General features: G+C 53.2%; 1 protein-coding gene across 2 annotated transcripts in view; it reads left to right on the forward strand.

The window, feature by feature from the left end:
• Positions 1 to 25,627, forward strand: part of Ripor3 (RIPOR family member 3) — a 66,049-nt gene that overhangs the window by 27,081 nt on the left and 13,341 nt on the right. Inside the window, exons 1-10 of one of the 2 annotated variants that reach the window (XM_041670576.1) lie at positions 8,748 to 8,872; positions 13,087 to 13,202; positions 19,042 to 19,188; positions 20,869 to 20,947; positions 23,326 to 23,349; positions 23,584 to 23,637; positions 24,687 to 24,836; positions 24,923 to 24,986; positions 25,288 to 25,331; positions 25,427 to 25,552. In XM_041670576.1, coding sequence (XP_041526510.1) covers positions 13,096 to 13,202; positions 19,042 to 19,188; positions 20,869 to 20,947; positions 23,326 to 23,349; positions 23,584 to 23,637; positions 24,687 to 24,836; positions 24,923 to 24,986; positions 25,288 to 25,331; positions 25,427 to 25,552 — 795 coding nt within the window. In that variant the 5' untranslated portion in view covers positions 8,748 to 8,872; positions 13,087 to 13,095. Of the gene's footprint in view, positions 1 to 8,747; positions 8,873 to 13,086; positions 13,203 to 19,041; positions 19,189 to 20,868; positions 20,948 to 23,325; positions 23,350 to 23,580; positions 23,638 to 24,686; positions 24,837 to 24,922; positions 24,987 to 25,287; positions 25,332 to 25,426; positions 25,553 to 25,627 lie in introns of those variants that run through there. The other variant, XM_041670575.1, reaches the window with a different exon arrangement.

Genomic DNA, 25,627 nt, shown 5'->3' on the forward strand with positions numbered 1-25,627 from the left:
GCAGAGGCAGGTGGATCTCTGTGAGTTCGAGACCAGCCTGGTCTACAAGAGCTAGTTCCAGGGCAGGCTCCAAAACCACAGAGAAACCCTGTCTCGAAAAACCAAATAAATAAATAAATAAATAAAAATAAAATAATGGGTTCTAGGAATCAAATTCAGGTCTTCAGGAGTACTTAACCCACTGAGCCATCCCTCCAAGCCTTCTCCCTGTCCACCACCATGTAGCTCTTCCTGGCTGGCTTCAATCTTTCTGCTTCAGCCTCCCAAATGCTGGGATTGCATGCATGAACCACCACACTGGTTCCTCCAGAGAATCGTTCATTGTCTTTCTACTGCTTGATAAGCATGTGAACCAAATGCCACTCTTCCTCACCAACCCCACTGTGTCGGGGTCTGGTCTGTGGTTTTCCTCCACGACAGTAAAACAGAAGCCTCATTGGTCCAGGATCCGTGCAGCCTAGGATGCTCCAGCCTCGGGAGGCTGCAGCTAATCCTTGGCTGTGGCGAGGAGGGATGAGGTTATGATTCTGTCCCCAGTTCACCTTCTAGGAGCCTGTCTCTGACAGACAGCTGGAGTGAGCTGCTAAAGCCCAGATCTGCAGGCCTCTGGCCAGGGCTCTTGGCACCCACAGCATTCCTGCCTCCCATTAGAAGTCAGGCCCTCGTTGCGCTCCCTGGAAGGGAAGGAGCCGCCTCCTGCCAGTGGGAGGGGGTTGGGCTCGAGGGCATTCATCCCTGGAAACTCATCCACGAGGTGGCCAGACTCCAGCTCAGCTCAGCATTTGCAGGAACAGCCACTGGGCCAAGTGGGTCCATGTCCGTAGGCAGGAAAAGCAGCTGAGTCCAAGGTATGGGACCAGAGCAGCATGTGTGGGGAAGGACCGGAGGAGGGGTGGGCTTGGGTGGGTGCATCAGAATAGCTCAGTGATCACACATCTCTGGGTACCACATGCCAGAGTTGGCATGTAGCTGCCTAGCTCCTGACCCTCCCATCTTGTATTTCATACCCGGCACATTGAAGCATGCTCCCTTCTGATTCCTTTATTTGTTCCTTTAGCCTTTCTTCCTTCTCTTTTCTTTTCTCTTTTTTAATTTATTTATTGTGTATACAGTGTTCTGCCTACATGTATTCCTGCTTGCCAGAAGAGGGGACCAGATCTCATTTATACATGGTTGTGAGCCACCATGTGGTTGCTGGGAATTGAACTTAGTACCTCTGGAAGAGCAGCCAGTGCTCTTAACCTCTAAGCCTGCTCTTCAGTCCCTTTCTTTTCTTTCATTTCTTTCTTTTCCTTTAATTGGGACTTTTGTTGTTTTGAGACTGGTCTCATGTAGCTCAGACTGGCCTTGAACTCCTGACTCCGATTTCCAAACGTGTGCTGGGAAGCCTGGCTACCACCAAGTATTGAGTCCAGGGTCTGGTGCACTCGAGACATTCTGCTACTAAGATAGAAAGATGCACAGCGACCCTCCTTTTAATTTTTCTCCTGGGACAGGGTCGTCCTACATTTCCCAAACTGTTGAATTTGGGATCCTCCTGCCTCAGCCTCTGGAGTAGCTTGGATTATAGGCTAGGCTGCCAGACCCAGTCTGATTTGTTAATTTGTTGTTGTTTGAGGCAAAGTCTCACTCCATAGCTCAGCCTGACCCCAAACTCAATGCAAATCTTCTGCCTCAGTCTCCCAAGTTCTGGGATCACAGAAGGGAGTGGGTATACCCAGAGCTTCACTTATTATAATCTTATTATGTGTGTAGATGAATGTGTATACACACAGCATGGTTTACTTAGTGAGTTCCAGGCCAGCTGTGACTTCACAGATCTTATCTAAAAACCAAACCAAACAAAACCCCTTAACCCTCCTTAAGCTGCTCCCTTCCTCTCCTCCCCACACTGGACACAGCTCCAGCTCTTTGTTTTCCCTGATGCTCCCCAGGTGGGTTGGCTGGGAGTTGTGAAGGATTTTGCTGTAACCCGGGGGTCTCCTGGCAGCCGCATGTGGGTGAGGGAGGCACTCGCCTGTTTCGTGAGTCATTAGCTGTCTTCAAAGAGCCCCAAATTCTAGTTTGTTCCTATATGTCATTTTTCTTTTCCACAGAAACTCAGAACTTAGTAATGGCATGCATACAAGTGTGAAGAGGCTAGCTTGGAGCCCCAGAATCCAAGTCGAGTCAGACAGGGCAGTGTACACGGTCTTCTCAGTGGAGATGGAAGCTGATGAGCCAGCTGGTCCACAGTGGTGATGAGACCCTGTCTCAGAGTGGAAGGAAGGGATGGAGCCAGAGGTTGCCCTTTGACCTCCACACTCTCATACACACAACCACATGCGCACACAGCACACAGTTCCCTCTCCCTCCTCCCCCCATCTATCTCCTGATGGGATCTACCTCTTCCAGATGGTGACCGCTTCTCCGCGAGCCAAGCCTTCGTCCTCTGCTGATTTCCATTCAACTGCCATGCATTCCCAACTAAACCATCTCCCGGGAGACTCAGGAAAGAATGTTTGGCAAACAGTGGACTAATTGATAAACAGCTCATGGTTCGCACTCTAGTGTCAGCCTAGAATGTTCTGCAATACTTTGGAAATTCCAGGATTATGATTTAAGCCCAAACTGGTCAGCTACACACATCTGTCTGGTGCTTGGGACCCACGGACCTCACTTTGAGCGTGTGAACCGAGCCTCATGCTCCTTTGGGTGGGAGGTTATCCCTGTTGGTGAAGCAAGGAGGCAATTCTGAAGGTGACCAGTAGGGGTCTCCCTTGCTGGAAAAGAGGTTTGTGCTCTAAGGGCTGGAGAGATAGACCGCAGCGCTTCCCAGCAGATGTAGAGTTCTAGGTTCCGTCTCCTGCACTCCAAAGCAACACCCACCACCTCCACACTGGGAGAGAACACTGGGTTCTAGAAAACATTCTGTCCTTTTGGGAAGAAATCACCCTGTTGGGGAGATATGAGTCAACCATCTGGCATAGTCTCTGAGAAAGGACGGAGAAGGGAATGGAAGCGCTGCGGGCCAGGGTGGCGCTTGGGCTAGGACCCAGGTCCTGGACCGGCCTGTGTCCCCCCAGGAGCTAGGACGAAAGAGAAACATCTCACTGGACTTGAAAAATCAGAGCAGGCTGTCTGCAGCTCTCTCGTGACTTGTTTGTTGTGGAGTGACCAGATGGCTCATCTCTGGTTGAACACTTGGTCCCTTCCCATGCTATGAACAGTCTTGGTCAGCAAGCAAGCAGGCTGGCTGGGGAGCCCAGAGCTCTAGGTTTTGCTGGCCTCACGGCCAGTGTCGGCAGAAATGGCTGTCTTATGTCGGTCTTCACCTGACTGGGACAGGACCTGGTGGTAACTTCATGTATGTGTGATGTGTGTATGTCTTCATATATGAGTGCAGGCATGCACACTCCAGTCTGTGTGTAGAGGTCAGAAGACACCCTGCTTCTACCCTGCTCCAGCAATACAGGCTTTCTTTGTTGTTTCTTGCTGTGTGTGCCCCTGGCTTCTGAACTTCCAGGGATTTGCCTGACTATGCAGCCCATATCACTGTAGGAGCCCTGGAAGTGCAGATGCTCCTGTAGCCAGATGGATGTCTGTTCTGGGGACCCGGGCTCAGATCCCCACACTGGCACAGAGTGCACTGCATGCAATGAGCCTTCCCCCCAGGCCTTGTGACTTTATTTTTGAGAAGTAGAAAGGGACATAGGTTGGTAGGCATTGAACTCTTGAGTGTCTTGTCCTGTTCCTCCGTGAGTCATTGCAGAACCTGGCTGCCTCCTCCTATCTCCTCTTCTTCCTCCTATCTCTTCTTCCTATTTTTTTAATATTTATTCATTTATCATTAAATAAATTAAATTATATTATTATTTATTTAACTAATAATTATTTATTAAAATAATTTATTATTTAATTAATTAATAACTATTATTTAAATAAAAATAATTATTATTTAAATAAATAGTAATATATTATTATTTAAACAAATAATAATATATTATTATTTATTATTATTATGTATACAATATTCTGTCTCTTTGTATGCCTGAAGGCCAGAAGAGGGCACCAGACCTCATTACAGATGGTTGTGAGCCACCATGTGGTTGCTGGGAATTGAACTCAGGACCTTTGGAAGACCAGGCAATGCTCTTAACCTCTGAGCCATCTCTCCAGCCCCTTCTTTCTATTCTTATTCTTAGTCTTTGAGATGAGGTTGCATGTAACCCAGGCTGCTCTCAAATTTTCTGAGATGTGCTGAGGATGGCCTAAACGTTCCTGCCTGTCTCTGCCTCACAAGTGCAGGGATCATAGGCAGGTGTGAATCACCACATCTGGCTTGCAAAAATTCTCATCATAAGAAATACCTAATCAAAGGCTGGATATGGTGACGCACGCCTTTAATCCCAGCCCTTGGAAGGCAGAGGCAGCTGGATCTCTGTGAGTTCAGTTCCAGGTGGGTCTGTATAGTGAGTTCCAGGATAAGTAGGGTTATGTAGAGAGACCCTGTCTCAAAAAGGAAAAAAGGGGCCAGGTGGTGGTGACACATGCCTTTAATCCCAGAACTCAGGAGGCAGAGGCAGGCAGATCTCTGAGTTTGTAGACCAGCCTGGTCTACAGAGCCAGTTCCAGGACAGCCAGGGCTGTTACACAGAGAAACCCTATTTCAAAATAACAACCAAGCAAATAACCTCCCTGGAAAAAAAGGGAAAAAGAAATACCTAGTCAATAGACTTTAAATATTAATATATCAAACCAATTAATATCCCCCTGCCATGAACATTTTTGTGCATATAACCATGTTATCCCGCCTCATGCCTTGACAAAACCAGGGAGGGCGGCAGTGATTATTTCTTTGCACAGGAAAAGACTAGAAAAATTGTATTTTTTTAAAAAGAAAAACAGATGTAAATTATCACATTCTTAGTGTCAAAAGTGTTCCTTGGGAATGTTTGAAGAAGCAGTGTCTTATTTTGTATATAGCTACATGTCACTGTACTGAGATAACCCCGAGTCTAGGGTTTAATTTTTTCCCAATTGTTATCACCGCAGGCATGGCACACATGCATGATGTGTGTGTTGTCAGAGGGCAACTCTGTGGAGTCAGTTCTCTCCTTCCTTCACCCGAGTCCATCCAGGATGAAGTTCCGGTCGCCAGGCGTGGGCAGCAAGCACCTTTACCCCCTGAGCCTTCTTGCCTGGCCACATTCAAGGGTTTCCTCTGTTTTTTGTTTTGATACTGGGGATGGAACCCAGGATCTTGCAGATTCCAGGCAGTAAACTGATCTACACCCCAATCCTATCTTGGTTTCTTTTTTTTTAATCATTCTGATGTTCCTGTTTGTGGCCCAACACTTAAGGCATACGGGATGGATCCGGGTGTGGTGCTGCACACCTTCAATCTCAGCACTTGCGAGGCAGGGGCAGGCGATCTCTGTGAGCTGGAGGCCAGCCTGGTCTACATAGCAAGCTCCAAGACAGCCAGAACTACATATAGTGACCCTGTCTCAAAATAGACAAAACAAGCTAGGTGGTGGTAGCACACATCTTTAATCCCAGCACTCGGGAAGCAGAGGCAGGTGAATCTCTGTGAGTTTGAGCCCCGCCTGGTCTAGAGTGAGTTCGTTCCAGAACAGCCAGGGCTACACAGAGAAACCCTGTCTCGGAAAACCAAAAACTAAAAAAAAACTAAAACAAGATAGTATGGGTGGAGGGTGGGCTAGTAGCCGGCAGTTAAGAGCACTGGCTTTATCAGAGGATCTGGGTCTGATTTCCGGCACCAACCCAGTGGCTCAGTAACTTCAGTTCCAAGGAATCTGTTGTCTTCTTCTGACTTCTGTGGACACCAGACATGCACAGTACACAGAAAAAAGTATATGCAAGACACTATACATCTAAAATAAAAATAAGTTTGAGGGGTAGGGAGTGGAGAGCCTGCCCTCCTCTGCTGCTCCAGTGTACACCCTAGAGGCGCCTCCTGGAATTGCCATCTTGGCTGATAAGGCCCTGCTGGAAACTGGTCACCGAGGTGGTGAGACAGCAGTGTATCACAGGCTGAGGACCATCACCTGGGGAGCTGATTTCCTGACCAGACTGCACGGAAGCCTCTTGCCCAGGTTGGGTAGCCAGCTGGTGGCTGGTTTTATCTATATTTTCTGCTGTTTTGCTTTCTCTTTTATGTTACTTTATTGTGTTTATTTTTGTGGTACTGGGACTGGAACCCAGGGCCTTTCGTTAAGCTTCTCAAGCGCTCTGCCGCTGAGCTATGTCCCCAGCTACAGCAATATCTAGAGTCACATCGGCTACTGGATAGCCCAGGAAGGGGTGGCTGATTGCCTGGGTAGATTGGGCTCGAAGAGGTGGACTCTGGTGTGTCTGAGAAAAGGGGGTCTTTGGTCATGGTCTCTTGCAGGGGACAGGGGCTGAGACGCTGCTGGTTGCAAAGTTGCGAGGAGATGTAGGTTTTGTCAGGGCACTCTCCCTCTGAGGGGAAAAGTTTGTCCACCCTAAAACACAGGCGGGAACAAAGGAGAGCTTGGTCACGTGTGTCTTTTCAGGCATGGGCATGTTCACATGGATATGTTTTCACCTGTGTGTGTGTATGCACATGTGTGTGTGCACGGAAGGCCAGAGGTTGACCTTAGAAGTTTTCCACAATGTCTCTTCACTGTGGCAGTAAGAACCAGACCTTCATGTATGCAAGTCAAGCATGTTATTACAGAGCTACCACGCCATTCCACTCAACATCTTGAACTCAAACTCTTCCTTCTGGTGTCAGCCATCCCTCTACACCATATTCTGAGGATCACCCGCTTTTCCTTTTGAGGGCCAAGTGCAGACTTGCCTTTCCCTCTCTCCTATGTTCAGCTGGGAATAGCTATGCTCACACTCTGTAAAGTGGGCAAGGTGTTGTGTGAGCCATTTGGGGGACCCGCCTGTCCACCCACAGTACGGGCCCTTAGTGAGTCTGCAGGTTTTGAGAGTCAAGGGCTGGGCACAGGTTGAGCAGGGCAGGAAGGTGTCAGGGCTGTGCTGGGCAGAGGAACCCCTGATCCTTCCTCCCATGGCTGCCAGGGCCAGGCTGGGACAGGAGTTCTGCTTTAGCTGAGACCTGTGTTTAACACCTGTTAGACACAAACACACAGTCTGCTCTAAACAGAGGTTTCCTTAAAATAATTTAGCAGCCGGGTGTGGTGGCACATGCTTGCCACCTCCGCATTCAGGAGCCAGCAGCAGGGGGTCAGAAAGTTAGAGGCCAGTAGGAGCTGCATAGCAAGACCTTGGATCAAAAAAAGTAGCAAAATCAAACACTGCCACCCCCAAAACTTAACAAAACCACCAATGAAGCCAGACTTTTTCTCTGAGAGTTTGACTCCCAGAAGTTAGGCTTGGCAGCATGCATCTGTAACCCTAGTTCTGGCAAGGCAGAGACAGATATATTTGTGGGGTTCACTGGCCAATTCGTCTAGTAGAACTGGCACTCCTAGTTAGTGGCCAGCCACAACTGTATGCCCAGCACCTGCATACAGTAGGTACTTAGTATATCTGACTGTGGAGTTTGAATAGCTATCGTCTCCAAAGACTCATGGGTTTGAATGTGTGGCCCATAGGGAGTGGCACTATTAGGAGGTGTGGCCTTGGTGAAGGAAGTGTGTCACCGTAGGGGCCGGCTTTGAGGTCTCATAAGTTCAAGACTGCCAGTGTGACACAGTTCACTTCCTGCTGCCTGTGGATCGAAATGTAGGACTCTCGGCTCCTCTCCAGTACCACGTCTGCCTGCACACCACCATGTCCTGCCATGTGACAATGGACTAACACCTCTGAAACTGTGAGCCAGCCTCAGTTAAATGTTATCCTTCATAAGCGTTGTCGAGGTCATGGTGTCTCCTCACGGCAATAGGAACCTTAAGTAAGACCCTCACCGAGCAAGCAGATGGAAGGAGAAACCTCAGAAGTATCCCTTCCATCATTCACTAAGTCACCACTAGGTCACGCCCAGAGGTGTGCATGGAACAGAAATGGTCCAGTCTGGGAACAGAGATTCTTGTGAAGGATGTAATGAGCCCTGACCTACAGTTATGCAAGCCAGTATGAGGCAGAATGAGGGATAAGGCTTCTCCAGTCAGGGCTTGCTCAAGGATGTCTCTGGAAAGAAGTGGCCTCAGCCGTGAGCCCTGAAGGCTTAGAGGAGGCTTCAAGGGAAGACCCTGCAGAAGAGGAAGCTGGCAAAAGGGCAGCCAGTGCAAAAGCCCCGGGGCAGCCCCAGTGGAGGGTTTTGATGGAGCAGTGGATCCACTCAGCTGGGGAGGCGGTCAGTTTTTTTTCCTCTTCCAGGCAAGTCACGTGAGCATGTGGTAAAATGAGAGGTTGGCTCCCTCTGGGGCCCCTCTGGGTCAGACAGTCTGGTTCCAAAGCCTTCTGCTGGGTCATCCACCCCTCTTGTTTAGGCTTATTCCCATCCGGGTCTGATTTACCAGTTCCTCTCAGGCCGTACCAAGGGAGCTATTTCAGAAACTGCCAAAGGCAATTCGAGCCCTGGCCATCATTTAGGAGAGAAAAAGAGCCATAAATGAGGGACTCAGGCATAAAAGCAGCCGAGCCCCACAAGCCTGCCATGCTAAATTTAGCCACTTTGCCTCGCAATGAGGTGAAATTGCAGGTTTCTGGTGGGCGGTGACACAGGGTGACTGTGGACAGAACTTCTGCTTCCTGTGGCTGCACCTGAGGGCAGAGGCCCAGTACTGTCCCCAGGGTCCCACAGAGTCGGGGAAGCAGGTCCACATGAAGCCGCCTTCAACTGGTCTGCAGGGTCCCAGCGGTACCGGGCACCAACCAGAGCCAGGCAGCAAGGGGCAGGACTGAGAAGAGGTTGCCCTGTCTGCCACTAAAGGTTTGGAAACCGCAGCTGTTGTGCCTGCTCCTCTGTCCAGGGGTCCGGTCGGTCCTGACTGCTCACCTAGCCTCCTGCAGACAGTTGGCTCCCCAGGGTGACTCAGAGACACCCAAGGGTCCCTCTGCATAACCAGGGCTTCCCTGTTCCCAGCTAGCAGCTTTAGGGCTAATGCCAGCCACGGCAGAGGAAGTTGGAGGGGCCAAGGGGTCTTCAAGGGCCCCAGTTGCCCGTCTTGCTTTTCGCTTTTTGTTGTCCCTGTGTGTAAGCATCAAGGATGCTAGAATGTTCCTGGGGCTTGTCAGCATCTGCTCATGAAATCTTGAGCTGGCCTGTTTTAGTCCAGGGAGCCCAAACTCAATCCAGGATTGGGAAACTACCCTTACCTGGCTGGCCAGGAGGGGGCGCTGCTGGATGCACAGATCAGTTGCTATGTGGCCAGGGTCCCTTCCAGCCCTGCTCAGTCCAGGCTCTTTCCTCCCCTCAGCTGCTGGTTCATGGGTCGGGGGCTCTTCAGTGCACCTAGGGAGGTGAGCGCGCAGCTCAGCTCCAGGGTAAGGCGCAGTGTGCTGGCTGGAGTCTCAGCTCTGGGGTTTCCCGTCAACAACCTTGGAGGAGCCATCCTCTTCCCCCAGCCTATTTTCTTTGTTTCTCTTGTTGCTTTGAGACAGTGTCTCAATATGTAGTTTTGGCTTGCCTGGAAGTCATAGCTATCCTTCTGCCTCAGCTTCCCAGGCGCTAGGACAACTCCGGTTTCTTTTCTAAGATTTTCTTATGTGTGTATGTGTGCCTGAGCGCATGTCACCAGTGTGTGTGTGCGTCGTGGGCTTGCAGGAGCCTTCGGAGGTCCGTGAGAAGAGGGTGTCAGGTGCCCCGAAACTGGTGACAGGTGATTGGGAGCTGCCGTGTGGGTGTTGGGAACTGAACCCAGATCCTCTGCAAGGGCAGCAAGTGCTTAGCGGTTGAGCCATCTCTCCGGCCCCAGCCTCAGCTTCTTTATTTAAGAGGGCTAGTAAGAGAACTTGTGTTGGGTTAACGAACCAAGGTGGTCCAGCCTTGGGCAGGGAGCAGGGTGTGGGCTGTGTAAGGCCTGTGGGGTGTGGGAGTCGCAGGGCCATGTCTGCATCAGGGCCCGGGATAATAGTAATCCAGTAGGCACTGGTTCTGTGATGGTGTCGTTGGTGACTGGGGATGTGGCTCAGTGGGTAGTGCTTGCCCGGCATCTCTGAGGCCTTGGGTTCTGGCACCACACTGAGTGTCATCTCAGGAGGTGGATGTAGGCAGATCAGCCTTAACTACATAGCAAGTCTGAGGCCAGCCTGGGCTACATGAAACCTGTAACGCAGTCCTGAGCACAGCCATACCCTTTCATTTCCATATCGCTGAAGTTCCTTTAGTTCTGAAGTGGCTGAGCTGAGCAAAGCGGACAGATGTGTGCAGCCTGAAAAGGCAGGTGTCCCACCTAACCCTCCATCTGCCCTTTGCCTATCTTGCCTGGTGGTCATTGTTCTATGGGGTTGCTGGAGTAATAGGGGGTAGGTTCAGCCTCTCTTGTGGGTCTCAGTTCTCATGAACTGGAATCTTTTGGATACCCCTGAGCCCAAACAGTCACTTGACGGAGCCTTGCCAAGGGGGAGGGCAAGCCCCACGGTCCATCTGTGGTGACTGCAGGATTCAAGGATTCTGGGGACAAAGGGTTCTGACCCCAGCCCAGACCTGGAGATCCCATACAGGAGACACCCAAGAAGGTTGGCCAGGACAGGTGGCCAGGGCCAGAGGGTGGAACTGTCCAGGAAGCCAGTCCTTGGGGGCAACTGCAGAGCAAGACGCAGGTCTCTGAATTGCTGACTCCCTCACAGTGAGATGAGTGGGGTCATAAGGCCTCATAGCACTGGCTTGTGGGGAGCCCTCTCAGGAGGACAGTGGGTGTCGCTGGCCTGTGGGGACCTCAGCCTCCTGTCCCTACTAGCCTTCAGGGGACAGTAGCTGTTGCTGGCCTTTGGGGACTCCAGCATCCTGTCCCTAGCCCTCAGGGGACAGTGGCTTGTCGCTGGTCTGTGGGGAATCCCAGCCTCCTGTCCCGAGCCCTCAGGGGAGTGTCTGTTGCTGGTCTGTTGGAACCCCAGCCTCCTGTCCCTAGCCCTCAGGGGATAGTGGCTGTCGCTGGTCTGTGGGGACCCCAGCCTCCTGTCCCGAGCCCTCAGGGGACAGTGGCTGTCACTGTCAGATACTAGGACTGTTCAGCATCTGGACCGAAACTTAAGACTTTGGGAACCCCAGGGTGGCCCCTCTCCTGGCTCCCTCTTTCTCTGGCCTGGCTGTGGGAGAATGTGACAGCCACCCTAGACTAGACCAAAGGCAGGAGCCTTGGTGGGTTGGTGAGACCCAATAGAAGGAGGGACAGCCCAAGCTGGAGTGTTCATAATTCCCATTGTGGCTGACTGAAGCCAGGAAGGGGATGCAGTGGCTCCAATGCCTCCCTGAGCTGGTATAAGCCAATGGCAGGGGTAAGGCGGTTCTCCTTGGGGAGGGGGCTGTGTCTCTAGTGATGATACCTGGAAGCCAGGTGAGACACATACACTCCTGGGCTCCAAGCTGGCTTTGCGGTTCCCCACTAGGGTCCACAGAAGGTCTCCACTGCCTCTCTGACCCTCAGTTTCCCTATCTGTGCAACTGAGCCATTAGTAGCTCCTGCTCCTTAGGAGGTAGGGTGGATTGAGTAGGGGAACTTATCGGCTGTATTTATCACAGGGCTTCACCCTTCCTCACATTGCCTCAACTTTCCCATCTGTGTGCAGGAAACAGTTGCCCCTGGACAGCCAGCAGGGACTCAGCAGACACTGCAAGATCCCTTCACCAGGGCAAGAAGTTGTTCCTTTGATCCATTCGGGGCTCTGGTCCCTAGTCAGTGCACAGTGAGTCACACACACACACACACACACACACACACACACACACACACACACACACGGACATGCACATACACATATACAGGTACACACCCTTGTGCACGGGGAACTCCCAGCACATCTAGCTCTTGGTTCCTCTGAGAACCTCTGAGCCCATTTTAAAGTTGTAACCACCAAGGCCCTGGCCAAACCTTGACTGGAACCGAGGCTGGCTTTGTGTTTCAGATGCCTTCCTGTATACCGTGCTGTGGGGCGACGCCGTGGGCTAGGAGGCAGGCCGGGAAGGTTTGCAGGACTGCACAGGCGGGCAAGCAGAGGTGCGGCACAGGCGTGCAGAGGTGCGGCACAGGCGTGCACAGGGCCTCTGAGCCACTGACAGAGAGACTCTAAACAAAATGCAAGACCAGCACTGGGCAGCTGTGGGAGCTGTGGACTGAGGTTGCAGCATGCCTAGGAGTGGAAGTGAGAGAAGCCGGGGACAGGGTTCCAATACAGGGCAGCCTGTATTGCTGGGTGGAGATATTCCTAGGTTGTGTGGACACTAGCATTCCTGCAATCCTCAGACTGGTACCACCCTGGCTAAGGAGCAAAGTATGAAATGGCAGCAGCCAAGATTTAGGTTAGATATGAAGAAGTTTCCGATTGCCTGTTCTAGAAGATGCCAGCTCGCTGTACTGTACTCCCCAGGGATGTGGGGCCATTTTTCCATCCTGGAGATGGTTTGGGGAAAAAAAGAGAAGCTATGCCGGCCTCCGTGGGCTGGCCTCATTACAACCTGGATCCGAGACAGGCAGTGGGCCCAGGTTTAAAGCAGCCCTGACGTCTGCCACCGTTGCTTCTGATCCACCCCATGACTCCTAGGTACCTCTGCCTAGCTGGGAGGCCAAAGTCCTCCCTAGCGGGACCTGGCTCCCTGGGGATCCGTGTTCTGTACCCCCCCCCCCCAGTTCTACCAGGGGCTGCCACCCTGTTCTATTTCCAGGTCACAGCTCTGGTGTCACAGGACCTTTGTCCACACGCTGCTGTCTTGTGCACTCAGTGTGCCCAGTACAGAGCTGGCATCAGTAGGCGCTGGGCTCTGACTCCGCAGGGTGCTCAGCAGGGAGGGGGAGCAAGACAGCCAGTGGGCTGGGCATGAAGGCAGACAGAGGCCTGGCTTTAGACTCCACAACTGCCGCTTGCCCCCCCGGCTGCCCCACACCTCCCCCATGCAGCCGCAGTCGGCTCCTATGGGAGTGGTGGCACAGTGTGTGCCAGATGCTGCTGAAGATTGTCCAGGCTGACTCTCCCGTCCTCTCCTCGCAGGTGGCAGCCATGTCTGTGAGGTTGCGCTTCCTGTCTCCTGGGGATGCCGGGGCTGTGGGGACCGTGGGCCGCAGCGCCTCCTTCGCAGGCTTCAGTGCACAAAGCCGGAGGGTCTCGTAAGTGCCGTGGGAATGGAGGGCGCAAGTGCATGGGGTTGGGACACCGGAGCTCAGCCAGCGGCGTGGGACTGCCAGCTATGGGGGTACGTCCTTTCCTGGACAAACTTGTCATTTCCTGCCAGCTTGGTCCACATCGTCTGGTGTCCATAGTCACCCTGCTGAGCTTATCACTAAATGAGAAACCTGGCTCAGAGAGGTAGCGCCAAGACTCCAGGGTCACACAGCAAAATGTCTTCCCAGTTGGCCTTAGCCTCCTAGGGGTGGAGTGTGAAGGAATGCTCTTCCTGTTTAGAAGTCTGGACGGTGGGGCCCGCCTGTCCTGGCTCTGTGACCTGGGGCAAGTGACTTCACCTCTCTGAGCCCAGGTTTTCTCACTTTTGAACACAGAAGGGGCGTGGCTTCCTGTATGGTTGTTAAACACTGGGCGGGCTGCTGGCTCCAGCTGCTACACTGGGGCCTGGGGGTGGGGCTTTCTGATGACAGCAGCTGGCTCAGCCTTGTGGGTTGGGCCTCGAGGATTAATCCCTGCCTGCCTCTCCACCCTGGGCTCCTCCATCCTGTCCCCATGAGTCCCTTCTGTCTCCGGGGCCAGAGCCCCAAGAGTTCAGGCCCACCAGTCCAGGTTCCGTGGTCTTAGCTGGACACGGAACAAGCCCCCAGGGAACACCAAAGGCCCCTGAGTGGATGGGTGGGCAGGTCCCCACCAGAATGGGCACAGAGCCTCGATGTCTGGTCAGCTGATCAGCAACCATTTTCCACAATGCCACACACCCGTGCTTGTGCTTAAAGACCTCAGCCACCCTCAGACCTCAAGGTCATTCTGGCCTCATGGCCAGGGCCCTGAGTTAACTTAGCCCGAGCTTCAGCCACTCTGATCTCTCTCTCTCTCCCAGGCCCTAGAACATGCTGTGTGTCCCGGCGGAATATTCTGCCCTGGCCTATCCCTGCTGTCTCGGCATATCCTGGGGAAGACTCCAGGCCCAGCCCAGCCAGGTGCCTCACTCACATCCACCCAACAGCAGCCCTGTGAGGCTGCCTGCAGGTTCCCCTCTGCCCTGGCCTGTCCCATCTGAACTCTCCCTAGAAGAGTCCACGCCTGTCTCAGGGGGGCCCTCCTTCCTCAGCAGGCAACAGTGGGGAGGGACCCAGGCCTTGCCCCGCTTGGGTCCATCAGTGGAGTAAAAGGAAACAAAATAAATCAACTCAGCCATGGCTGGTGCTATGCTGGGCCTAGGACAGGGTGCAGAGGGAGGTGATATCGCCCAAGGGCCTGAGCGGCAGAGGCTTCATTCAGCAGGAGCCGATGGCGGTGATCGGATGTGAAGACAGCAAGTACGAGGGTCCTGAGGCAGCGAGGAGCAGGCTGCGAGGCACGTGGGCTGTGGTCAGAGAGGGAGGGAACACTAGGGGACACATCCTCCGTGTCCGGGACCAGTGAAGGCTTGGGCAGAAGTTCTAGATGAGAAAGTTTGGCAGAGACCCATGGTGATTGGTCTTAGTCTCTGACTGTGAGCCTTGGCGAGGACAGTGGGTGACTCCGTGAGGAAGACACACAGCAGGCGCTGCATAAATGCTGCTGGGAGGGGCACGTGCAAACCAGAGGAGCCAATGATGTTTCTCAGATCGGTCCTCCCATGCTGCTTCTGCCTGGGCCTCCTGGAACCGGACCTTGGGGTCTGTATGTAGAGCTGGCCTAGGAACGCACAGCCTGGGACCATCTCAGATGGCTCACTGAGGCACGGAGGTCTCTGTGTGGTTCAGGAGGAGAGGAGGGGCTGCTGGCCATCACTAGGCATTGACCAAGTGTTCTTCATGGCCACCTGGTGACAATCACATGCCACATTTCCATCCTGCGGTTGGCTTTCAGGCCTTAGAACACCCCATATCCATGGGAAGTGTCCCCTCACGCCCCATCAGGACTTCTGTCCAAAAAGTCCCAAGGAAATCCCCAACTCTGCTGCCCCTGGACTCCTGGAAGATGGAGGTGATTCAATTCTCTTATGATACCTGTGATGTCTGTGTGTGGCCTAGAGAAGTGAGCCCTGATGCTGCGAGGGTCTGGGTTCCCAGGGCTGCTTGGGCCTTAGCTGCTCCTGAAGTCCTGAGTAGATCCCATTAGCTTCAGCCTGGGAAGTCCCCTAAGATTGAGAAGTTTGCCCATGGTGATAGTGAAGAGGTGTAGTGGGTTTTTTGTTTCTTTTAGCTTTTATTTTTATTCTGTATATACCAGTGTTTTGTCTGCATGTGTATATACCACATGCATGCAGTGCCCACAGAGGCCAGAAGAGGGCACTGTATCATCTGGAACTAGAGTTACAGACACTTAGGCGCTGCTGTGTGGGTCCTGGGAATCCAAGCCAGGTTTTCTGTAAGCAGAGTCAGTGCTGTTTAACTGCTGAGTGGTCTCTCTAGCCCCTGCATGGTTGTTTTAATTTCCTTTCTCTGTCCATCTCCCCAGTGTCTGACACTGGTTTGACCTGGATTGGGGTGCAGGTCTCACCTCTGCCCCTTATTCCCAGAGGTGAGGGGCCACACAGGGTGGCTAAGGCAGAATGACCCTGACAGCCCAGCAGGACTCCACTCAGGGCAGGACACACCTCTGTTGCACCCTGCCCACCCAGCTCTTTGGCCAACCGGGCCTTTCTACCCCACAGATACAGAATTCACTTGGGGAAGTTATCTGATCACTTAGTACGAAGGCGTGAATGGTTGCTATCGTGCAGGCATGTCCCTTTTGCAGGCTCTGTGGGTGGGAGAGCCGTGCCAGCTGCCCACAGTAGTTTCCACCAACAGGCACAGCAGCAGCTTGGCATCCAGGGCTGTCCTCTCCAGGAGTGTCGGGCAGGTGTCTCTGACGCCAAGAGTTGGGGCGGGTCATCAAACTCGGTTTTAAACCACTGCTGGTGACCGACCCAAAGACCCATGGAAGAGCGCGTCTGAAGCACGCGGAGTTGAGCCTCAGCGTGGTAAAGCTGTCATTGTCCTCCCATGGGTCACGGGGCACAGGACCGTGGCCAGCCTGGTTGATGGGCATGCAGTCAGGAGTCTATGCGGTCAGTCCAGGGACTGCCCTGCCTGGAGGCTGGGGACAGTCATGACGGTCAGCGCTGTTTGATTGCCTGTGATCACCGGGCACCAGGCTGCACGTGCCTGGAAGCCTGTCCGGCAGGCCTGGGGCTGTTTAATATTTACTGAGTCCTCCTGAAGCTGGTGACACACATCCACCCCCAGAGGCTGCTCCCAGCCCTGTGACACCAGCCAGCCATGCAGCATGCAGCCTCATTTCACCAACCAGGTTGCGCTGTGCCAGCCCTCGGAGCCACTGTCCTCAGAGGCTCAGAGACAGCGCTGGGCTTGGAACCTCCAGAGCCCGAGGGAGAGGGAAGGGGTGGGCCTGTGGACCCCTGAAGTGGGCTGCAGCACCACCCAGAGCCACCTCCTGCCTCACTGTCCCTCTGGCTGCCTGGACTCTCATCTGTCAGAAACCCACTGTACCCTTGTCTGCAGTGTGGCCTGTCTGTGCCTGAGATGGCATCTTTGTGGAGGACCCGGTCCAAGAGGTGGGTGATGTGGCCATGGGGAATGGGGAGAGAGAGGAAGGGGATGGAGAAAGGGCTTTGGAGAGTCATCTACTACAATCTGTGAATGTCAGTACCAGAGACAAGCAGTGGTGGCATACCCTCTCCCGGGCACGGCTGGGGGTTGGGGGTGTCCCCTCCCTGCCCACTTCGCTTTTTCTCTTTTCTTCTCAGTGTTAGGTCCTGTCGGATAGGCTTGTTCCAGTCTTATCTCTTCGGCAAACATGTGGTGCCTGCTGTTTACCAGACGCGGCTTGGGGTTCTTTGTATTTATCAGTCCCCAGAACCCTCCTGGCAATCCCAGCCCTGGACCCCCACTTCACTGAGAGACAACTCCAACCCAGAGAGACTCCATCAGTGGCCAGGGCCACACAGTTTAGTAGTGGGAGAGCCAGATACTGACCGCACCAGCTGGCCTATATCTCTCAGGGCAGGCATTTGTTTGTCTTTGTCAAGGCTCTGTCCCGTCCTGTCCCCTGGAATGGTGGTATCTGTATAGCAGGGACTTAGCAAATGTCTGTCATGTCACTGTCATGACAAGGAGAGGGGCAGGCATCATTACCTCCCCTCTACAGGTGAGGAAACCAGCTGAGTGGGCTCAGAGCTCAGAGTCTTGCGACTGCAGTTTGAATACAGGGGCTGAGTAGGAGCACAAGGCCCTCGTGGGCTGGTATGTGCTGGGCTGTCAGCTTCAGGGACTCCAGGCATAGGTTGGTCCCAAAACAGGGTGACAAGCAGACCTAGTTTGAGTAAGTTGCATGTCTGTGTTGTGTCTCCCACCTGTGGAATGCTTAGCATCTCACCCAGCCAGAACTAGCCCAGTGACTTTTCCCAGGGCTGAGGAAAGAGCAGAGCCACGTCCCTGTGCCCCACCCCTTGCCTGACTTGCTCGCCCACAATCCTCTGCCTCCCGCTATAGATTGTGACTCTCAGGGGGACTCAGGCCACCAGGGACTGCTCAGTGAGCTCCTATCTGGATGGACAAGCCCTGAGCACCTGGGTTTTAAAAGCGCGCTTGTGATGCTGAGGCCGGAGGACAGAGTGAGATCCTATCTAAAAAGGAAAGAACCATGAAAAAAGGTTCAGGGACGTTAGAAAGAACCCAGAAAAGCCATGTCTTCAGTGTGTGGGTGACCCCCAAAATCCCAGAGCTAGTGAGCCCCAGAGGCAGAGGGGACCTATCTATTTATTTATCTTACAGTTATGCAGATGGGCTCTCATGTGTCTGGAGCTGGCCTTGAACTCTGTTGCTAATGATTCCCTAGAATTCCCTAGCCCCCTGCCTGTACCTCCCTAGGTGGAATTAGAGGCCTGTACCCCAGGCCTGGCTGTGCCTTTCTTAAAGCAGGGTCTTAATACACTGCTCACAGTCCCAGTCCCATCATAGGAGGAAGTCAAGGCAGGATCCGGAGGCAGTCACATGGCTTTTATAGTCAAGAGCAAGAAAAACAAACCTTGCGTGTTGTCTGCCAAGCTTTCTCTACTCTGACAAATTCCAGGGCCCAAACCTAGGGAATGGTGCTGCCCACTTTCAGGCTGGCTCTTCCCACATCACTTAAGGTCACCAAGACAGCATGCCCCGTTGATCAACCTGATTTGGGCAAGCCTTCCCAGGCCGCCAGGTGGTCACACAGGATGTCAGTTCAATAGTTACAATTATCCATCGCCATCGCTTTCTCTAAAATCCACAGGTGACAGAGCAGATCTGGGGGGGGGGGGGAGCTGTCCCTGGTGGGGGACACAGAAGAGGTTGGAGCTGAGCAGTACTTGTACCCTGCAGGAACCCTGGGGCTAGGATTTGGTCCTCTCAATGTTGCTGTGTGTGCTTGGAGCATGCCATTCATGGAGTCCGACAGCTCACTACATATGCCCTAGAAGCCCCTTTCTTTTTTCTTTTCTTTTGTCCTTTCTGTCTTTTTGTCTGTTTTTCTGTCTGTCTTTCTGGAGACAGTTTCTCTGTGTAATCCTGACTGTCCTAGAACTCACTCTGTAGACCAGGCTGGCCTCAAACTCAGAGTTCCGCTTGCCTCTGCTTCCCAAGTGCTGGGATTAAAGGCGTGCACCACCACCGCCCGGCAGAAGCTTGTTTTTGGTTCTAAGGTTTGTAACTGTCCTCTTCATCCTCAAACCCAGGCCTCCCATCTTCCAGATGAGGAAACTGAGGCTCTAAGAACCTCAGCTTTCTGAAGAGCACACAGCTCGGAAGTGATGGAAGTGGAGCCCAGCCAGCTGTCCTGACTCTCTGTCCCCTCCCACAGAAAGTCCATCAACAGGAACTCTGTGAGGTCACGGCTGCCAGCCAAGTCCTCCAGGGCTTATGGAACACTGCGTAAGGGCTCGCTCTGCCTGGACCCCCGGCCGCAGCAGGTGAAGAAGATCTTTGACGCTGTGAAGAGAGGCCTCAGGTGAGTGGGGAGAGACAGACAGACAGCAGTACTGAGAAGTATGTCGGGCGGTGTAGGTGCTGCAGAAGAAAATGGGTGAGGCAGGAAGGAGTCGGCATGGTTTTAAAGGAACTGCTCTGGGCAGCCTCGGCCACAGCACAGCCATAGGGGAAGAAGTAAGGCCTTTGGGGATAATGGGAAGGCCAGAGGTCTCCGACTTTGGACTCCTAGGGACACAGGGTGACATCAGAGGGACAACGGGACAATGCTTCAGGGTCATGTGAGCAGTGGAGGCCTCGGCTGTTCATCTTATGAGAGCTTGGAGCCATGGAAGATTCTGTGGTGAGGGAGGCGCTCAAGCTCTGGGGCCTGGGCTTCAAGAACCTCTGACTGCTTCAAGCTGCTGGTGGACTCATTTGGGGGGGGGGGGGTGAGAAGGAGACAGGATCGGTTTGGGGTCATGTTGAGAAGGATGTGAGGGTGCAGGCATGGGAAGGAGAGAGAGGAGATAGCTGACTCCAGAGACAATGGCAGGAGAGGCTTGTCTAGTTGAGTATGGATAGATGCAGCTGGACGCTAACCCTGTGATTGCGGAGTGTGGCCTGAAGGAGGTGCTGGTGTCCCAGCTAGGAGAGCTGAACAGGCCAAGCTTGAAGGAAAATGAGCAAGCCCATTTGGGGTCCCTCTTGTGTTGGGGCACCTGATGTCACTGTCACTCAGTAAACTGACCTTGATAAGATAAACCTGGGCAGGGGTGGGGGAAGGGTTCCATGCTGTGGATGGGGCAGGAACAGTCACAGCTGGAGGGACACACCTTGGCCCCTCAAGAGAATGGCCTTAGGAGGCATTTTCAACCTAAGTCCCCAGATGTCAGACCGGAGAGGCACACCCCCTTTCTCTGCTCTGCCCAAGGGGATGGAGGACACACTGTGCCCTGAAAGGAGCAGTTTGCAAAACCCTCACTCTGTCTTAGATAATGCTCTCAGAGTAGGAGAAGTTAAGGCTCAGAGAAGGTTCTGGAAGGCTCTGCTTGGGCTGTAGACCCTGCTGAAACAGCTGTGTGTCCTTGGCCTTGAGGAGGGAAGGAACCTTGGGGAAGGACTGGCCTGACTCCCTGCTTCCTTGGTTACCCAACCAGGATGCTACAAACCCCTGAAGCACCCTGGGTTTGGGGTTGGAGGGTCCCCTCTCATCTCGAGCAGGGAGGAGGGGCAAAGCCCAACCAGTATGGTCAGACAGACAGCAGCCCTGCCTGAGCCCACTGTAAGAGTGAGCCCAGCCCTGGGTTGTCACTCGAAGGAACTTGCCCTTCTCCGACGCCACTCTGGCCCTCAGCTGCACACTCACTTCTGCAGCTCCTCACTGAGTCGTCCTCCTTTCTGGCACTGGGCCCATGATCTCATTTCCCTCCCCTGTTGGTCTTCTCACAGCCTCTGCCCCCTGCCCCCTCTATCCACCACGCCCTCCTCAGTTCAGGCATCCCTGGCCAGTTCCTTGCTGCCTACCAGGATCCGTGTGTAAGCATCTTTGCAACATGCCTAGTAATGGCTGACTGATTTGCGGAGTTCTTGGGATAACAGAGGGACCCCCAGATCGTGAGATGGTCAACCTCATACTGGGGGAGGGTACCTGGTCAGTTGTTGTCCTGCTCCTCCTTTCTGCTTGGATCCTACCCCCTAACCCACCCACTGCCTACCACAGGGAACACCTGTGTGAGCAGCAGGCTGAGCTGGATTACCTGTGCGGTCGTCACACCGACACCCAGAGGAGCTCCAGGCTGGTGAGTGTCCGGGATGAAAACAGAGCTGCTCACAGCAGCTGAAGGACGGTGGTTCCCACCCCAGGCCTTTGGGATTTGCCATGAACTTCCCTCTCAGGGCTCTGGGAGGCCACTGCAGAAGCGCATATGGCCCCATCCCTCAGGGCTTGGCCACCACACACACCAGAGCCAGGCAGTTTATGTGGCTCAGGAAAGTGGCCATTTCTGAGTATCCCCGGCCCTGCTCAGCCCCAAGTTGAGCCCGCATGCTCTTGTGTCCAAGGTGAGCGTTTTCTGTGGATACCAGGATGTGGGGCTCATGGCATGGGTCTCCCGGACTCTTAAATGGCCCTTCTGATCGCTCTCACTCTTCTTTAACTTAAGGGTCAGAACCTGTACCCTAAGTCAGGGCCCATCAGCCGTTCTTCCTAAGCTAATTAAAAGAGCCAAGTTAGGGCTAGAGAGATGGCTCAGTGGTTAAGACCACTGGCTGCTCTTCTTTTTTATTTATTTATTTATTTATTTATTTATTTATTTATTATGTATACAATGTTCTGTCTGTATGCCTGCAGGCCAGAAGAGGGCGCCAGATCTCTTTACAGATGGCTGTGAGCCACCATGTGGTTGCTGGGAATTGAACTCAGGACCTTTGGAAGAGCAGGCAATGCTCTTAACCACTGAGCCATCTCTCCAGCCCCCACTGGCTGCTCTTCTAGAGGTCCTGAGTTCATTTCTCAGTAACCACTTCTGTAATCACAACCGTCTGTAATGAGATCTGGTGCCCTCTTCAGGCATACATAATAAATTTTTTTTAAAGAGTCAAATAAAAAGCAGAAAGCAGAAAAAGATTTATTCAATGTGTTAAGATGAGGAAGAAAGGATATATATATATATATATATATATATATCCATAAAAACAATTTAAGAAAAGAAGAAGAGGAAGAAAGGGATCCAGTAGACAGCCCAGAAGTCCACTGGTCTTTTCAAGTTTGAATAGAGGCAGGGATTTGCACATCTAAGCAGTCCTGTCAAGGCGTGGTGCCACCCACCACTGTAACAGGGCTCCACTCTCATCCTGTAGAACTGTGTGAAATGAAATCAAGTCCTCCGCATCAGACTGGAGTTCTTCCCCCTCCCCCTGCGTGAACTTCCTGAGACATTCCCACTTCTCTGGTATCTGTTGTTTTCATAACTAGATAGCCAGATTGAGAGACAACACCTTAGCCCGTCTTCATTTCTACAAGGCAGACTATGGCGCCACCTGCTGTCCAGGGGACACGTCACCCATCTCACCTTGGTCACACCAGTGTTGGAAGGATAAGGACCCCACAATGAAGACAGAGTGCCTGGGTCCCACAGGGAGTGTTTTATGGGTTCCCCAGAAGCTGGTATCAGAACACCTCTTCAAAATCACAGCTCCTTCCGCTCATTTTTTAAAAAGATTTATTTATTTATTTAAGAATGCAAGTGCTCTATCTACATGTACAACTTTATGCCAGAAGAGGGCATCGTATCCCACTAGAGATGGTTGTGAGCCACTGCGTAGTTGTGGGGAATTAAACTCAGGACCTCTGGAAAAGCAGTGAGTGCTTTTAACCACTAAGCCATCTCTCCGGCTCTCATTTCATTTTGAAATGTTATATTTATTTATTTATTTGTTGGTGTGAGGGAGGGGAGACAAAGCAGGGATGCATTCCTCCAATGCCCCTGTGGAGTCAGAGGATAATTGCGGGGCAGGGGTCGGTTCCCTCTTCCCACCATGTGGGGCCCAGACTCCAGCACCTTTACCCAAGAGCCATCCAGCTGGCCCTGAAGTGTGACTTTTATGATCCTTGCAGTCACTCATGTGGCTACTGTTTCTATCCTTGTCGTGACAAGGTGCCCGACGTGAGCAATGTAAGAGAAGAAGGATTAGTTTTGGCTCAAGGCACATCAGGAGGGCCGGGCAGCCTACTGCATCCGCGGTCGGCAGGCAGAGAGAGATGGGAGCTGCTAAATAAACGGTTCTCATTTTGCCACGAAGCCCAGAACCCCAGCCTCGGGTGGGTCTCCCCATCTCAATAAACCTTGTCTAGAAACTCCCTCCCATCCAGAGGCTCATCTTCAAGGTGATCCTGGACAGAGGCTGTCAAGCAAACAGTCGGTACTGACCATTACAGTGACGGATGCCCATATTACACAGGAAGAGAGGGAGGCTCAGAGAGGTTGAGTAACTTGCCTGGGCACACAGAGAAATAGTGCCAGACCTAGAATTGGCTTGCCCACAATGCATGCCGTTCTTCCCCTGGGCATCCGTGGCCACGAGCAAGGCAGGCTGCAGGCACCGCTGTTGTCATTGGAGCTCAGGTGTCAGTAATGAGGGGGTCTCTGGAATTCTGACCTCCCCCTTCTCTCTGCAGGCTTTCTACTATGACCTGGACAAGGTGAGCTTATGTCCCTCTGTGGTCTCCAGGGTGGGCAAGACTGTCTGAGGTGGCCTTCCATCCCAGCTGCCCTTGGGCAGAGCACTTGGGCTTCTCATGTTACAAGCAGGGAAACTGAGGCCTGATGTGAGCTTCGCTGAGATCTGAGCCCAGTGCCCTGATCCTGGGAAGGGGGTGGGGCAGTGGGAACGCAGCCACTTCTGAAGCAGCTTTTTTTTTTTCCCCTGGGAGAAGCAAACACGCTTGGTAGAGAGACATGTCCGGAAGGTGGAGTTCCATATCAGTAAGGTGGGTGTCTTGAGCATCACGGAGCGTCATGGGGGTGCCACAGGGAGTCATGTGGGTATCGCTTGTGAGTCAGAGGGAGCCACAGGGTGTCACTGGACATCATGTGTGTGGCACAGGCCACCATGGGGTGTCATGAGGGTGTTGCGAGTGTCCAGGTTGGATGGTTATGGGTAGCTGCACAGAGGAGGGCTAGGCAGAACTCCTGTGACTGACAGCAGCGTCTCAGCCCTCGGGTGGGGCTCTGTCACGGGTCAGTACACAGGGCTTGCTGCTTGGTCTTGGGAGGCTCTGTCTCTGTGTAGACAGGAAAGTGGGGGCTCAACCCACAGGGATGTGCTCACAGTCCAGTAGCGAGTCCCTTAGGCTTGCCTCCTCCTCCCTCACCCTCCTTCTTCTTCTGGAGATAGGGTTTCATGATGTAGCCCTGGAAGTCTGGAAGTCACAATATACTCCAGACTAGACTTGAACTCACAGAGAGCTGCTTGCCTCTGCCTCCTGAGTGCTCGGATTAAAGACACACACCATCATGCCCAGCTCCTTTACGTTTTCTTTTCTTTTTAAAGATTTTATTTCTTTATTATGTACAGTATTCTGCCTGCATGTATGCCTGAGGGTCAGAAGAGGGCGCCAGACCTCATTACAGATGGTTGTGAGCCACCATGTAGTTGCCGGGAATTGAACTCAGGACCTTTGGAAGGCCAGGCAATGCTCTTAACCACTGAGCCATCTCTCCAGCCCTCTTTTAGGTTTTCTTATAGTCCATTTGCAAGTAATTTCAAGAGCTCACCTTCCTCCCCAGACCCACAGGGCAGGCACTGCCGTGGCTCACTTTCCATTCCACAGTTGGGAATCAGACTGGTGCATGACATATCACGAGTGTCTACTGTGCTGAGTTGTGTGTGTGATCCTAGGTGCCAAGGGTGTGAGGTGGTGGCTAAGAGCCATGCTACCACAGGGCGAGGCTGGGCTAGGAGATAGTTCTTGGAGGAATAGATGGTGGGCAGAGGCTGTCCCTTGGTTGTGGCCCACAGCCTGCGTGTCTGCTACAGGTGGATGAGCTCTATGAATGCTACTGTATCCAGTGGCGTCTGCGAGATGGCGCCTCCAACATGCAGCGTGCCTTTAGCAACAGTACCCAAAGCCGCGCCTCCCGGGAGAGCCTGCAGGAGCTGGGCCGCAGCTTGCAGGAATGCATGGAGGTGGGCCAGCCTCTCTAGCCCCTGCTCTGGGCTCCTGGGTGGGGGGTGGGGCTCGCAAATGACTGATCCACTTGTGGGCCTTGCAGGACATGTGTCTCATAGAGGGGGCCTTGGAAATTCACCTAGGCGAGTTCCATGTCAAGATGAAAGGTGAGCGCCAATCAAGCTGGGCTTGGTATCAGTTCTTCCCAGCAGCCAAGAGAGCCTGCTAAGGGTGGGCGGTGCAGGCCGGAGTCCCAGGGTCTAGAGGCCCAGCCCTGATGGGTGCCCTTGTGACAGGAGGTGGGCTCATTGCACTCTGGGTGCAATCTACAATGCCCTCCACCCTCTTGACCATCAAAATCCTATCCTTCCCATGCCACCAGGCACACCCTTGTACCCCAAGGTCCCCATTGTCCCTGAGCAGGGCGGGGTGGGGGGCGAGAGAGACTAGCCCATTTCTGTGTTCCAGGCTTGGTGGGGTATGCACGCCTCTGTCCCGGAGACCAGTATGAGGTACACCAGGAAGGTTCTGAGAGGGAGGTCCATGGGTAGGCGGTGAGGGGGTTCCCCTGGGGCTGCCTCTGCACCCTTCCTGTGTTCACACGCAGGTACTTATGCGCCTGGGCCGCCAGCGGTGGCGGCTGAAGGGCCGGATAGAGCCGGATGACAGCCAGACCTGGGATGAGGAGGAGAAGGCCTTTGTGCCCACCATGCACGAGAACCTGGAGATCAAGGTGGGACAGGGCCCAGGGTGGGATCTGGCGCCTGGGTGCTAGAGCCAGACACCACCATCCTGTCCCTCACGGCCA

The sequence above is a fragment of the Microtus oregoni genome, unplaced genomic scaffold (genome assembly GCF_018167655.1).
Source record: "Microtus oregoni isolate MIOR12 unplaced genomic scaffold, Mior012 000020F_ref0000438, whole genome shotgun sequence".
Lineage (NCBI taxonomy): Eukaryota > Metazoa > Chordata > Mammalia > Rodentia > Cricetidae > Microtus > Microtus oregoni.